This window comes from Salvelinus alpinus, chromosome 11, assembly GCF_045679555.1.
Source record: "Salvelinus alpinus chromosome 11, SLU_Salpinus.1, whole genome shotgun sequence".
Classification (NCBI taxonomy): domain Eukaryota; kingdom Metazoa; phylum Chordata; class Actinopteri; order Salmoniformes; family Salmonidae; genus Salvelinus; species Salvelinus alpinus.
Genome location: NC_092096.1, coordinates 49,050,559 through 49,066,359, shown reverse-complemented (window position 1 = coordinate 49,066,359; position 15,801 = coordinate 49,050,559). Strand labels below are relative to the sequence as shown.

Below are 15,801 nucleotides of genomic sequence, written 5' to 3'. Positions count from 1 at the left end.
TTTTGGCCTACGGTATGTTACTGCCACCCAGTGGTAGTACATAACACATCTGAACTCACCGCTTTTCTGCGGTTTCCTTTTCTTTTTTCCCCCTTCTCCTTTCTCTACATTGATAGAGTGGAGTTACTCCATGTAACGTGATTGCGAGGACGCGAACTCACTCCCTTTGTCCCTTCGCGCCATTGCCCGTGTTGTTTGTTGACTCTATCTATTCATGTTCAGATGAACAATAGTACTTCTTTACATTCAAGTGTATAGATCAAGTCATTAAGTTGCTTATTTGGCTTAAAATCCCATTTTAGTTTGTAACATTTGGAAGTCACCAGCTCCTGAGACTCGTCTTGGGTAGACTCTTCCCACAGCCGCTGTTTGGTGTTCTTGATAGCGCACGACTGTCTCGTGTCACTGGTAGGTCCCATGTGAGCATTTCCGGTTTCAGATTTTCTTTACCTAAAAAATGTTTTACTCTGTAATGTTCGTGCTAGTCCAGACAGATGCCGCATTCAAAACAAATGGAAACGGGGGACTCGGAAATCTCTGACTTCCGACTTCAGTGTGTTTAAGACAACTGTGAACTAAATGACTTACTCACGTTGGCCACGAAGAGCGAGAGCACACAGTCCTCGTAGACGTCGGCGGCTCACTCACTCTCTCTCTCTCTTTCTCTCCCTCTCTCTCGTTCTCTCTCTCGCACTTGTTCTCCCTCCTCTCTCTCTATCTCTCTCGTTCTCTCTCTCTCTCTCTCTTATCTCTCTCTATATCGCTCTCTCCTTATTTCTCTCTCTCTCTCTTATCTCTCTCCATCCTACAGGCCTGTCATGGCTGTGCGGCGGGATCAAAGTGTGACTGCAGCGGAGTAAAAGGAGGCAAGGTGAGTGTGAAACACACACACACACGCACACACACACACACACACACACACACACACACACACACACACACACACACACACACACACACACACACACACACACACACACACACACACACACACACACACACCTACAGTAATGACCTACTGTAGAAAACAACCATAACATGACACATGACACCATAACAATGACACTTTTATGTGTGTGTGCTATCTGCTGGTAAGAAGAGTTTGTTAGAACTGTGTGTTCTATGTGTAATGTTCTATGTGTGATGTTCTACGGGTGATGTTCTACGGGTGATGTTCTATGTGTGATGTTCTACGGGTGATGTTCTATGTGTGGTGTTCTACGTGTGATGTTCTATGTTTGATGTTCTACGTGTAATGTTCTACGTGTGATGTTCTATGTGTGATGTTCCACGTGTGATGTTCTACGGAAGATGTTCTATGCGTGATGTTCTACGTGTAATGTTATATGTGTAATGTTCTATATGTAATGTTCTATGTGTGATGTTCTATGTGTGATGTTCTACGTGTAATGTTCTACGTGTGATGTTCTATGTGTGATATTCCACGTGTGATGTTCTATGTGTGATGTTCTACGGGTGATGTTCTATGTGTGACGTTCTACGTGTGATGTTCTACGGGTGATGTTCTATGTGTGATGTTCTACGGGTGATGAACTATGCGTGATGTTCTACGTGTAATGTTATATGTGTAATGTTCTATATGTAATGTTCTATGTGTGATGTTCCATGTTCTATGTTCCACAGGGCGAGAGGGGTTTCCCAGGACTACAGGGTCAGCCAGGCGTACCAGGTTTCCCCGGACCTGAGGGGCCAATCGGAGGCAGGGGAGAGAAGGTAGGGGCTGCTTCCTGGATCTTGTTGTAGGAGCAACATAACACCTGACTATCTGGGAACTTGAAAACTAATCATTTTCTTCCCTTATCTCCCTCTCTCTCTCCCTCCTCTCCCCCTCTGTCTTTCTCTCTCTCAGGGTAGTGACGGACTTTCAGGGCCATCCGGTCCAAAAGGAATTAGGGTGAGTGACCCAGATTTATTAACTTGACAAAGTCCCACACTTCTCTCTGTAATATTTCAATTTTCAGTGTACACCATCCTGGAGTGTAGTACTTCCCCCTGTCCATCAGAGGTCCTCGTTTCACTCCAATAAAACAGAAGCTCCATGCTTTTGTATTGACAGCTGTTTCTGAATTGAATGCATCATTACACAAAGTCATCATAACTTATGTTGTTAGTTTATCCTCCTCGTTATTCCCACAGGGACCTCCTGGACTGCCCGGATTCCCAGGAACACCAGGAATTCCAGTAAGTTTCCAACCATTCCCAGTTCTCACCTATTGTAGCCTACCCGTCTGCATCCCTTCTGATACAGAGATGAGTCCCAGTTATCCTCCATTCTCTGGACGTGTGTAATTGCACACTTTCTCGCATGCATTTTTCTCCAGCCAAGATCATTTCAAAAAAATTGTCCCAGCCTATGCTTACACTAATCCCATCCTTTTAAATGAATGACGGGAAGTGTGCAAGTGCACACTTCTGGAAAAGGGTGGAGAATTGAGATGTTGCCATGATGGAACGTATGCTGAACTTTCTCTGGTTGTTTTTGACCTGGCCTGATATCCAGTATGTATTGTCACCACTGAGTCATGTGACCTCACTTCCTGTCTGATGTTTGACTTCCTGTTGTCCTCTGTGTGTTCTCTTCTAGGGTCTCCCAGGACAGGACGGGCCCCCGGGCCCAAGAGGAACTGCAGGCTGCAACGGGACTAAGGTAGGTTATTATGGTTACTACCGACTGACAGCCATACAACTCTGTCACGTCCTGAAGGAACTCGGGTTCTCCTTAAACTGGCCTAAGTGGTCTATCACACCTGGCCACTAGATGGCAGCATATTGTAAAAGTAACCTATGGGCTGGAGACTGTTGATGCAAAATGAAAGGATTGATTGTGTCTCTTCTTAGGGCGAGAGAGGATTCCCTGGAAGTCCAGGGTTCCCCGGACTGGAGGGCCGATCGGTGGGTCACACACATACACACACTTCTCTGTCCTCTCATACACCTACATCCAGGTTTTTCCCCTGTCCTCTTCAATTCTGCATATTACTGACTGTTTTACTGACTCCGCTTATGTATTTTTGACTGTTGTTTGTATGATATTGTTTAACCTACTTGTGTGTTATACTCGCTGCTCTTGCCTCATGACAGGTCGTCATTGTAAATAAGAATTTGTTCTTAACTGACTTACCTGTATTAAAATATAAATACACATGTCAACCTTGTCATTTCTCTGTGTGGAAACTTGGAAAAGGGAACTAATGAGACTTTGAAATGTATTCATTATCTCTCTGCTCGTTTGCAGGGTCCACCTGGTCTGCCGGGACAAAAGGTTACTATTCCTTCCGCCACTGTTCTCAACGGTTGTCGTCTTTAGATGAAATACTGTACATGTACCAGGCTTATCTGTCTGTGTAGCTGTGCTAGTCGTTCTATGTCCGTAGCTAGTACCTGTGTGATGTGTTGCGTTCTAACCGCTTCCCGTTGTCCCTCTACAGGGAGACCCAGGTGATGTCATCTCAAATGACCGCTTTGGACAGAAAGGAGGTGTAGGTTTACCTGGCTTGCCTGGAGTTCCCGTGAGTGTTGTATATAGAACCATAGAACCATTTTGAACTTAACGGATTTAAAAAAAAAAAAAGGGGGACATTTGTAGACTTTGTCAAGCGTTTTTTGTTTTTTTTCTCATCAAAATGGTAGTCTAATGTAATATATTGCTCGTATTTGGATGATCAGAATCAATAAAACACGAATGGTAAATCATTATGAGAGATCCGTGGAGGCTGCTGAGGGGAGGATTGCTCATAGTAATATCTGGACCGGAGCGAATGGAATAGCTTTCGACCATGTGCTCGATGTATTTGACAGCGTTCGACTCATTCCGCTCCAGCCATTACCGCGAGCCCGTCCTCCCCAATGACGGTGCCACCGACCTCCTGTGTAAGAGATGTCATGTAAACCGTTTCAACGCGTAGCTTTGTGGGTAACGCTTGTGGTGTCGCTCTTGTTTCTAGGGTAGCCCAGGCCTTGCAGGATTGTCAGGCCCTGTCGGTCCACCTGGCCCCAGAGGTTATGAGGTACGCTGATACAACAGCTCTGACAACTTTTTCAGCTCGAGACCCAAATGAGATATTGAACTTCCTCCCGTGACCCAAACGACCTCATTTAAGAAGAAATAGGGTGCAAATATAGTTCTCATAACTTGTGACCTACCTTTCACATGCCCAGGGCACACTTTGGGTCCCGACTCATAGTTTAAGAAAACCCCTGAGGTACAGTTACAACCCAAGTCGTCTTAACTACAACCGCCACTCGTCCGTTATGTTCTGAGGGATTTTGCACAGTCAAACTGGTCCCAGACCTGTTAAAACGTTATGTTCTGAGGGACAGTCAAACTGTCCTCAGACCTGTTGTGACATCCAGTAGTGTGTTTGTGATCTGAAGTCTCACAGATCAAGATATGAACTTATCCAATGTAGTTTAGAGAATAATAATGTTTTATTGTACTGTCAATAGTTATACAGTATACCGTGCGTTATTAATAAAGTTGTGTGTGTTGTTGTTAATATTGTTTTGTGTGTTGTTAATAAAGTGTTGTGTGTTGTTTTGTAGGGTCGTTCTGGGCCTCCTGGTCCTCCCGGCCCTAAGGTGAGTTGCTTTACACCCTGAATCATGCACGCACGCACACACACGCACACGCACACGCACACACACACACACACACACACACACACACACACACACACACACACACACACACACACACACACACACACACACACACACACACACACACCCTGGGGCGGCAGGTAGCCTAGCGGTTAGAGCAACTCGATCTGTCCTTGAGCAAGGCACTTAACCCTAATTGCACCAGGGTTGCCGTCATTAATGGCTGATCTCTGGCCGTGACCCCACTCTCTGTTGGTGTTTCAGGGGGAGTGTGATACGCCCCAAAAAACGTTCCATTCACACCACACACTTGTACATGTGTGAAACAGGACAAAAATAAGCACTCCGTATTTGACCTTTGACACACACACACACACACACACACACACACACACACACACACACACACACACACACACACACACACACACACACACACACACACACACACACACACACACACTGATAATAAACTCTGGTCAACTGTCTATTCGGTGTACTACACTCAGTTCAACTACTGTACACACACTTGTCCATACACACCTAATGTCTATTACTGTGTGTACATAATGCATTTTACCTGCAGGCTTTAAGTAAAGTGTTACAGAATACAGTAATACATGTGTTTGTCTTGGTATTCTTCTACTATAGGGTAACATGGGATTGAACTTCCAAGGTCCCAAAGGAGATAAGGTAGGGTCAGCAAGAGAAAGACTGTCGTCAATGGGTGGTAACGATTTGCACTACTGAATACTGATGAGTTTGTGTGTGTGTGTGTGTGTGTGTGTGTGTGTGTGTGTGTGTGTGTGTGTGTGTGTGTGTGTGTGTGTGTGTGTGTGTGTGTGTGTGTGTGTGTGTGTGTGTGTGTGTGTGTGTGTGTGTGTGTGTAGGGGGATCCAGGTTTGCTGGGGCCTCCCGGTCCACCAGGACAGGTCGGGGAGCAGAAGAGACCCACAGAGTTAGAGATCCAGAGAGGAGAGAAAGTAATGTTCTACATTTCACACTGTCCCTCGTTAATCAGGAATCCCTTCCATTTCTTTGACCTCAGAAACTCCATGGAATCACTGAATTATTAGGATCTCTATAAAGTTAGTATCTTCTGCGTCGTCATTCAAAATGGACCAGTTGTACCTTTTTCCCTTTCCCTTTCCCATTTCTTTTATTGTCATTTGTAGAGCTTGTAGAACATCAATAGTGGTTTAGTCGTTTCTGTTATGACATGTAATGTAAACTGCCAGCCGTGAGTGTGCTCCTGTTTGGCTGCAACTGGATGCGGTCTTGTCCTGGAGGCAGAACTGAGCGATTTCCAGCTATGGGCCAGCTGCAAAGTCAAAATTGACTATATTGTAAAAATGAATGGAAACGAAACTGAGCTTTTTGGTCTTAGTTTAAGGTCAGGGTAACTGGACTGACCCTAGTGTTCTGACATGTGTCGCCTCCCATTAACAGCACCACCATGCCTCTTAGTTTCCTGTAACTGCAACTCTCACAATGACCACTAGATGATGGCATTCAGCTTCTTTATGAGAACTTCCATTGTCCTATATTACTGGGTAGTCCAACTTAATATACCCCTCTATCGTTTAGCATTTAATTGTGAAAGGTATTGTTTTCTATTCATATCTTGCCGATTTCTTTCAAATGTCAGATTTGAACCCGTTTGACATGATGTCTACATTCTTAACTATTCATGAAAACGGAATTAACAATAATTTATTGATTTTACAATTTGTTGTTGTTATTTCTTTCTTTGTTTCCAGGGTGATCAAGGTTTACCTGGTCCAGCTGGTGATCCTGGTTATCCTGGTCCCCCTGTGAGTATCACTCACTATCCATCATACGATACTGTATATCTCACAGGAGGTTGGTAGCACCTTAATTGGGGAGGACGGGCTCGTGGTAATGACTGGAGCAGAATCAGTGGAATGCAATCAAATACGTCAAACATATAGTTTCCATGTATTTGATGCCATTCCATTCGCTCCGTTCCAGACGTTATTATGAGCCGTCCTCCCCTCAGCAGCCTCCACTGGTATATCTATGTTTTCACACACCATCGATAATACTATATACAGCGCATATCATAAGTAATCGTCCCCTTTGGATTTCTTCACATTTCTATTGTGTTACAAAGTGGTATTAAAATGGATTGTAATTTGTTTAAATGAGGGGGAAAAAACATTCATACAGTATATCTTGATTAGATAAGTATTCACCCTCCTCTTTAGTGCCTTGTTGTAAAAAGGATGTATGTTTTGGAATATTTGGATTCTGTACAGGCTTAGTCTTTTTCACTCTATCATTTAGGTTAGTATTGTGGAGTAACTACAATGCTGTTGATCCATCCTCAGTTATCTACTATCACAGCCTTTAAACTCTGTATTTTTTAAAGACACCATTGGCCTCATGGTGAAATCCTTGTGCGGTTTCCTTCCTCTCCGGCAACTGAGTTAGGAATGACGCCTTTATCTTTGTAGTGACTGGGTGCTATTGATACACCATTTAAAGCCAAATTAACCTCTCTGGAGTACGTGGGATGCAATCGTCCCACCTGGCCAATAGCCAAGGAAAATACAGAGCGCCATATTCAAATAAAATTATATAAAAATCAAACTTTCATTAAATCACACATGTAAGATACCAAATTAAAGCTACACTCGTTGTGAATCCAGCCAACATGTCAGATTTCAAAAACGCTTTTCAGCAAAAGCATAAGATACTATTATCTGATGATTCTGTGGATGAGTAGCAGGCAGTTGAATTTGGGCATGCTATTTATCCAAAAGTGAAAATGCTGCCCCCTTCCCGAAATAAGTTAATAACTGAACCATGCTCAAATGAATATTCAGTGTCTGCTTTTTTTTGACCAATCGGTGCCCTTCTTTGTGAGGCATTGGAAAAGCCCCTTTGTAGTTGAATCTGTTCTTGAAATACACTACTCGGCTGAGGGACCTTACAGATCATTGCTGTGTGGGGTACAGAGATGGGGTAGTCATTCAAAAGTCCATGCAACTTATTATATGATTTGTTAAGCAAATTCTGACTCCTCAAGTTATTTAGGATTGGCATAAAAAAGGGGGTGAATACTTATATAACCAAGACATTTTATTTTGTATTTCTTTCTAGAATTTCCTTTTCACTTTGATATTATGAGGTATTTTGTGTAGATCAGTGTACATTTTTATAAACTATCATACTATATACACTACATGGCAAAAGTATGTGGACACCCCTTAAAATGAGTAGATTTGGCTATTTCAGCCACACCCGTTCTTGATAGGTGTATAAAATTGAGCAGACAGCCATGCAATCTCCATAAATAAACATTGGCAGTAGAATGGCCCGTACTGAAGAGCTAAGTGACTTTCAAAGTGGCACCGTCATAGGATGCCACCTTTCCAACAAGTCAGTTCGTCAAATTTCTGCCCCGCTAGAGCTGCCCCGTTCAACTGTAAGTGCTGTTAATGTGAAGTGGAAACGTCTAGCAGCAACAACGGCTCAGACGTGAAGTGGTAGGCCACACAAGCTCCCAGAACCATCGAGTGCGGAAGCGTGTTACACGTAAAAATCGTCTGTCCTCGGTTGCAACACTCACTACCGAGTTCCAAACTGCCTCTGGAAGCAAAGTCAAGCACAAGAACTGTTTGAGGGGAGCTTCATGAATGGGTTTCCATGACCGTGCAGCCGCACACAAGCCTAAGATCACCATGCGCAATGCCAAGTGCCCGCTGGAGTGGTGTAAAGCTCGCCGCCGTTGGACTCGGGAGCAGTGGAAACGCGTTCTCTGGAGTGATGAATCACGCTTCACCATCTGGAGTCTGACGGACGAATCTGGGTTTGGTGGATCCTAGGAGAACGCTACCAGTCCGAATGCATAGTGCCAACTGTAATGTTTGGTGGAGGAGGACTAATGGTCTGGGGCTGTTTTTCATGGTTCGGGCTAAGCCCCTTAGTTCCAGTAAAGGGAAATCTTAACGCTACAGCATACAATGACATTCCAGGCGATTCTCTGCTTCCAACTTTGTGGCCCTTACCTGTTTCAGCCTGACAATGCCCCCGTTCACAAAGCGAGGTCAATACAGAAAATGGTTTGTCGAGATCGGTGTGTGTTGAAGAACTTGACTGGCCTCCACAGAGCCCTGACCTCAACCCCGTCGAACACCTTTGGGAGGAATTGGAACGCAGACTGCGAGCCAGGCCCAATCGCCCAACATCAGTGCCCGACCTCACTAATGCTCTTCTGGCTGAATGGAAGCAAGACCGACTCCATATTAATGCCCATGATTTTGGAACGAAGATGTTCGACGAGCAGCTGTCCACATACCTTTGGCCATGTAGTGTATCTACGTTGCCTATACACCTGCAAAATACTGTATATTTTTGACACGTTAAACGATGTTCTCTGCTCAGTGAGCTAGGCATCTGAATAATGCAAGACACTATAATAACAAATTAATCAAATCAATCAGTCTATAGTAGTGTGTGTGTATGATAACGGTCTGATGTTGGGTTTGTAGGGTGTATCTGGAGGTTCGAAGGGAGAGAAAGGAGAGCCTGGAGAAGCAGGCAAGCGCGGCAAACCGGGGAAAGATGGCGACCCAGGTCCTGCTGGATTCCCTGTGAGTTCGACCCGCAGAGCTACAATGATTCTATACATTCTATTTCTATGGTTCTTATAGCCAGCTGTCTGTCTGTCTGTCTGCCTCTTTCCCTCTCAGATTCAGATAGTTTTTTTTTGTTGCATGACTGACAAGGCCACTATTGCTAGATTGCATTTGTATTACTGTTACAGTGTTGTTTGGGTTGTTAGTTGGATTCGTTCTGAAATGTATTTATTTATTTGTATTATTTGTGTACATTTTACTGCACTGTTAAGAGCTAGTAACACAAGCATTTCGTTGCACCCGTTATAACATCTGCTAAACTGTGTACGCGACCAATACACTTTGATTTGATTTGATAAAGAGAAGTGAGCTAATGACATTCTGAGATAATGACTCTCTCGTTCTCTTTCTTTCTCTCTCTCTTTCTTTCTTTCTTTCTCTATCTTTCTTTCTCTCTCTCTCTTTCTCCCTGTCTCTACCTCCCTACCTCGCTCTCTATCGTACTCTCCCTCTCTATCGCTCTCTCCCTGTCTCTCTCTCCCTGTCTCTCTCTCTCTCTCTCTATTCAATTCAACGGGCTCTATTGGCAAGGAAAACAAATCGACAGATACAAATAGATAATAAAGAAAAGTGAAATAAACAATCAGAAATGAACAGTAAGCACTCACAAAAGTTTCAAAGGAATAGAGACATTTCAAATGTCATTATCTCTCTCTCTCTCTCTCTATCTTTCTCTCTCACTCAGGGTAGTAAAGGAGACTCAGGCGGCCCAGGTCTGCCAGGTCGGGATGGTGACAGGGTGAGTTTGGCCTCTGATGCTATTTTACACCATACAATAAACTAGATCTACAAATACATGAACTGTTGGGGGCGCCAGTAGCCTGGCGGGTAGGAGCATTGGGCCAGTAACCCGAAAGGTTGCTGGATCGAATCCCAGAGTCGACAAGGTAAAAATGTGTCATTTTGCCTCAGAGCAAAGTAATTAACCCCCAACAACAACTGCTCACCGGGCACCGATGACGTGGATGTCAGTTAAAGGCAGCCACCCCGAAACCTCTTCTGATTCAGCGAGGTTGGGTTAAATGTGTAAGATACATTTCAGTTTAATGCGTTCAGTTGTACAACTGACTAGGTATTCCCCTTTCCCTTCCACGTGTCCTTCGCCATCTCTTCTCTCACTTATCCCATCCATCTCTCTCGCTCTCTATCTGTTTTTCTTTCAGGGGGACAAAGGTGACCGTGGATACCCTGGACCTCCGGGCGTGGTGAGAAATCAAACTCATTCAATTGTATTACAAGCATCGTTTTCTTATTACATTCTTTGTGGGCAAATGGTGGCCTCCCGTAGTTTTAGACATTGTCCACTAGATGGCAATGTAACCCTGCCATTGGCAATGTAACCTACTCTAGCCCCTGCATCCTGTAATATTCCACTATAACCACAAGATTGCAATAGTAACCTTTCTATCCCATTACTCTACCAGGTGATTAATGGTCAGACAGGAGCACGTGTGGGGCCAAAAGGAGAGCCTGGTTTCCCCGGGTCATCAGGAAGGAAAGGAGACAGAGGACAACCTGGTACGTAACTCTACCCAACAGGAGATAGGACTTGATTTGTATTGGACACATGCTGTAAAGAGTGCAATCGGGGCCTGGGTCATTCCACGAAATGAGGACCTTTTGCATTCCTTTGATACTTTAAGTAGAAATTGTGCACCAATATTGCATTTCAAAAGTGTGTTATATTAAATTAAGTGCCCTTTAATATAGACCACATGAGAATTCCATACATCAGATTTGTATTATGAATAATGGTTTGCTAATGTGCCCAAATTCCGCATTTTGACATGTTCCACCATCAACACTGTGTTACTTCTAGGAAGATTTAAACCCACCTAAACCCACCATCATTGTAAAGCCCTAGTTATATTGTTGCTTTGACAAATTAATTTCCGAAGATGATAATTTATTTTGTGTGATTAGTGATTCATTTCCATCTGTCCCTCATTTAAAGGTGAATATTCCTTTAAAAAAAATTTATATATATATATTTATAATACTTTGAACATCTAGTAGTCAAACCATAGAGTAAAAGCAGGTGAGCAGGTTCTATTCTTTTTGGCTATTTTCTGGTGACCCCGGTTTTGTGGAAAACTGAGCGGGTCGAGCATAACACACCATCCCTGTTACCCATAAGTAAAAAGGCTAGAAATGTTTTAACAATGTCATTTTATTTGTGAAGCTTGCATTCAATTACCAATTCCTGTTGCACACAACAGGGATTTAGTGCTGATTTAGGATGATTTAACCCTGTTACAGTCAAACCTCTTACTTTATTTGACACTTAATAAGCTACACTTCTCGTTTAACGAACCCGCCTATATTCATAAAGCGACTCAGAGCTGATCCAGTATTAGTTTTAGATGTTTAGATCATAAGGAATACGATTATATGAACACGGAGGACCTAGTCCTAGGCTTGGTGAATACAGAGCATAACCCAGTTTTCATGGTGACCTTTCCCCTTTGACCCTGTCCTCCCCAGGTCTCTCAGGTCCTCCAGGCCAACCAGGAACCCCAGGTAATGGAGGTGTAGGCCAACCCGGTTCCCCAGGCTTCCCAGGAGAGAGGGGCCAGAAGGGAGACGAGGGCCAGCCAGGCATCTCCCGCCCTGGGCCCCCAGGACGAAATGGGTCCCCTGGGCTTCAGGGACCACCAGGCCCTCCCGGGGTCGCAGGGGTCTCCACAGGGGGCGGTAACTGTTTAGGAGGGGCCCCCGGTTTACCAGGACAACAAGGAGACAGAGGGTTTCAAGGAGAGTCCGGACAGAAAGGTGGGTCGGAGAGAGAGAAAGAGAGAGAGTATGTTTTTTTTTTTTGTGTGTGTTCGCTGTTGTATACTTCCAGAGTATTGTCATGAGAGAGAGGTGTTATGTACAGTATTGTGTTACGGGAGTGGGGCTAATAATGAACAAACAAATGTATCATTGAAGTGATCCCAACTGGCTTCTATGTCTGTCTTTCCCCTTACCTACCTACTTACTTACTTTACTGTCTCTCTCAGGTGACAAGGGAGAAACCTGTGTAAACTGTTTCTCACGTGGGAATTCCATCACCGGGGCACCAGGCCCTCCCGGACCTCCTGGGTTCCCAGGTAAGACTGCACCCCTCTCACCTGGTCACCTGTCTCTCTACCTGTTTTTTTTATATCCTCACCTAGTACGGAAAAAGACCGAGTGGAGAGGCGAAAAACACACACCTGATTTCGCAATGTGCAGGCCACCGTTAACACAATACTGTACACAACACCTCTCTCTCATCATTCTCTCCTTTTACCTCTCTCTCCACCCTCTCTCCTCTCTCCTCCCTCTCTCAGGTGGACCAGGAGGACCAGGGGCTAAAGGTGACAGAGGATATCCAGGTGGCCCAGGGCCCTCAGGTTCTTCTGTAAGTACTTCCTGTTTGTCACTTCCTGGTTTGAAACTGGTTTGAAGCTGGGTCTACACAACTTTATAGTAACCTACAGACTGACTTACTTGGAGCCGGTTTCCCAGACGCCGATTGAGCCTAGTTCTGGACTATTAAACAATAATCTCCATTGAAAATGCTTTTTAATCCAGGATTAGGTTTAATTTGTAGAGTAGTCTAGAGTAGCCTTGATAGAGTAACTAAATGACCCCTCCATCCTTCCATCTCTCTCTCCTCCACCCCTCTCTCCCCCAGGGTTTGCCTGGTCCCCAGGGTGCACCTGGTTTCCCAGGAGAGAAGGGTGACCCAGGTGAGGCTATTGCTGTGGATGGGGGGAGGGGCGACAAGGGAGACACAGGGTTCCCTGGACCCTCTGGCCTGCCTGGTCTGGACGGAGGACCTGGTCGCAATGGAGTTCCTGGAGCTCCTGGACCCAAAGGAACATCTGTGAGTAGCAAAGTGTCCACCTCTCTCCTTCCCTCCATTTATCTATTAATATATTTATTCATCCGTCCCATCCACACCCTCATCCATCCAACCTTATCTTCTTTCTGTCTGTCCCTCCTGCTCTCATCCCTCCCTCCCTCCCTTCATCCACCCATCTATCTATCCATCCCACCTGATCCCTTCATGTCTCCTTCCATCCCTCTATTCATCCCTCCCTTCATCCATCCATCCCATCCAACTGTTCCTCTCTCCCTCCATCCATCCATCCATCCCTTCACCTTACCTCTTTCCCTATCTCCATCTATCCATCCATCCATTTCTCCCACTACATAGCATTCTATATTAACCCCTTTACACTCCTCTGCAGGGTTCTCTGTTAGTGAAGGGTGAGCGAGGCCCTCCAGGTGAGCCCGGTCTGCAGGGTATACCAGGTGACAGGGGTGTCCCCGGATCCCCAGGCTTCGGCCCTCAGGGGCCATCTGGAGAGAAGGGTGTTCAGGGCGTCTCAGGGAGAACGGGAACACCTGGAGCACCAGGTAAGATATGTTGGCTGATATACTTGAAAACCAGGGATGTACACTCTTATAAAAAACATTTGCTTTCTAGAACCTAAAAGGGTTCTATAGAGAACCTTTTGAAGAACCCTTTATGGTTCACAGTAGAAGCCTTTCGGCTCCAGGTGGAACCCTTTTGGATTCCATCTTGAACCCTTTCCACAGAGGGTTCTACATGGAACCTAAAAGGGTTCTTCTATGGGGACAGCCGAATAACCTTTTTGGAACCCTTTTTTTCTAAAAATGTAGTAACTGAAATGTTGATAAAAGTGAGATACATCGACACACCTGGGGTCCTGGGACGTTGTGTTATTTCATTGGTATCATACTTTTACCATTAGCTTTACCTGCTGCTCTTCTATGACAACAACTCTCTTGTACCCTTATTCCCTAACCTTTGACCCTTGGCCTTTGACCCCTGACCTATAGGCACTAAAGGTGAGCCGGGCCAAACGATAGCAGAGAAGGGACTCCCAGGACCCAGGGGACAGGATGGAGACCCCGGTCTTCCTGGAAACCCAGGTAAATAACATGTCATCTTTACCTGCACAGGTTCACACTCACCTGGATAGGCATAAGCTTTCATCCAGAATGATGATGACGGACGTAAGGTAACAGACAGCACAGATGTTTTTTTTTATTTTTTATGTAATTCTATGAAGTATACGCTAGTGAGCTGTTTAGTAGTAGTGTTGTAAATGTTTGCCAAAACAAAGTGTTAATTTCTGTGTCCACAGGCAACCCCGGCGGGCCAGGACAGCCCGGTTTCCCCGGCTTACCAGGTGCCAAGGGCGACCCCGGCCTCTCCGGCATTGGACTGCCAGGACCCCCCGGCGCTAAAGGTAAACACTAAATACCTGGGCAGGTATACATTCACTGTCATCTATATGGTTATAATGTAAACTTCATGGACCAATTTCCGGAACACAGATTAAGCCTAGTCCTGGAGAATCTCCATTGAACATGCTTTTTAGTCTCGGACTAGGCTTAAGGCCCTGACGTCCACACAAGATGGCACAGCCATGATCTCTCTCATAGCACCATAGCACCAGAGTGATTTGAATGTTTTACAGTAGTGCCTTATACTATAAACAATTATCACAATCACTCACCTGACCCCGCCCGCAGGATTCCCAGGCTCATCTGGTGTGCCAGGTGGTCCCGGAGGTCCAGGAAGACCAGGAGTGGACGGCCTCCCCGGTGAGCCAGGTGGACCTGGAGCTAAGGTACGTACCACAACGACACTACTATAGATGGATCTTAATACTGTACTAGTTACAGATTAACATAGTAATTTACAGTGTCAAGAAAAAGTATGTGAATCCTTTGGAAATTTCAGTTCAGCAATATTCTTGGGATGTCTGGTGTGAACTGCTCTCTTGAGGTCATGCCACAGCAACTCAATCGGGTTGAGGTCAGGACTCTGACTGGGCCACTCCAGAAGGCGTATTTTCTTCTGTTGAAGCCATTCTGTTGTAGATTTACTTCTGTGTTTTGGGTCGTTGTCCTGTTGCATCACCCAACATCTGTTGAGCTTCAATTTGCGGACAGATAGCCTTACATTCTCCTGCAAAAAGTCTTGATAAACTTGAGAATTCATTTTTCCGTCGATGATAGCAAGATATCCAGGCCCTGAGGCAGCAAAGCAGCCCCAAACCATGATGCTCCCTCCACCATACTTTACAGTTGGGATGAGGTTTTGATGTCGGTGTGCTGTGCATTATTTTGTGCATTATTAGTTTAAGCACACTATGTTTGTCTATTGTTGTGACTTAGATCAGACCACATTTGATTACCAATTTATGCATAAATCCACCTAATTCCAAAGGGAATTATAGCAATGAGAATCCAAACGGGATAGCATTGTATCAAGCTAAGGTTAAGACTGAATGTAGACAGACCTGCACAGAGCAGTCGAAGGAACATGGCCACACCACATTTAGCTAGCAGTATAGCTTTTCCTCCCAACCGAAGGTCAGACTGCGTTTAACACAGGATTTAACAGAGCACAAGCGACTGAACGTTTCAAATCGTAGAAGAGGTGGATGAAGGGTTGCCCTCCCAGCAGCCATGATGCCCTGAAGAGCTGACTGGAACCGGGATGAGAATT

General features: G+C 44.9%; 1 protein-coding gene across 1 annotated transcript in view; it reads left to right on the top strand.

Moving 5' to 3' along the window:
• The window catches only part of col4a5 (collagen, type IV, alpha 5 (Alport syndrome)), a 90,177-nt gene that overhangs the window by 37,193 nt on the left and 37,183 nt on the right, over nucleotides 1-15,801 (top strand). Inside the window, exons 2-26 of the mRNA XM_071333339.1 lie at nucleotides 812-871; nucleotides 1,645-1,734; nucleotides 1,871-1,915; nucleotides 2,158-2,202; nucleotides 2,606-2,668; nucleotides 2,860-2,913; nucleotides 3,257-3,283; nucleotides 3,450-3,530; nucleotides 3,966-4,028; nucleotides 4,564-4,599; nucleotides 5,272-5,313; nucleotides 5,511-5,603; nucleotides 6,381-6,434; nucleotides 9,138-9,239; nucleotides 9,970-10,023; nucleotides 10,448-10,489; nucleotides 10,709-10,802; nucleotides 11,769-12,056; nucleotides 12,287-12,376; nucleotides 12,599-12,669; nucleotides 12,946-13,137; nucleotides 13,505-13,673; nucleotides 14,121-14,213; nucleotides 14,429-14,533; nucleotides 14,820-14,917. Of these exons, the coding sequence (XP_071189440.1) occupies nucleotides 812-871; nucleotides 1,645-1,734; nucleotides 1,871-1,915; nucleotides 2,158-2,202; nucleotides 2,606-2,668; nucleotides 2,860-2,913; nucleotides 3,257-3,283; nucleotides 3,450-3,530; nucleotides 3,966-4,028; nucleotides 4,564-4,599; nucleotides 5,272-5,313; nucleotides 5,511-5,603; nucleotides 6,381-6,434; nucleotides 9,138-9,239; nucleotides 9,970-10,023; nucleotides 10,448-10,489; nucleotides 10,709-10,802; nucleotides 11,769-12,056; nucleotides 12,287-12,376; nucleotides 12,599-12,669; nucleotides 12,946-13,137; nucleotides 13,505-13,673; nucleotides 14,121-14,213; nucleotides 14,429-14,533; nucleotides 14,820-14,917 (2,151 nt within the window). The remainder of the gene's footprint in view (nucleotides 1-811; nucleotides 872-1,644; nucleotides 1,735-1,870; nucleotides 1,916-2,157; nucleotides 2,203-2,605; nucleotides 2,669-2,859; nucleotides 2,914-3,256; nucleotides 3,284-3,449; nucleotides 3,531-3,965; nucleotides 4,029-4,563; nucleotides 4,600-5,271; nucleotides 5,314-5,510; nucleotides 5,604-6,380; nucleotides 6,435-9,137; nucleotides 9,240-9,969; nucleotides 10,024-10,447; nucleotides 10,490-10,708; nucleotides 10,803-11,768; nucleotides 12,057-12,286; nucleotides 12,377-12,598; nucleotides 12,670-12,945; nucleotides 13,138-13,504; nucleotides 13,674-14,120; nucleotides 14,214-14,428; nucleotides 14,534-14,819; nucleotides 14,918-15,801) is intronic.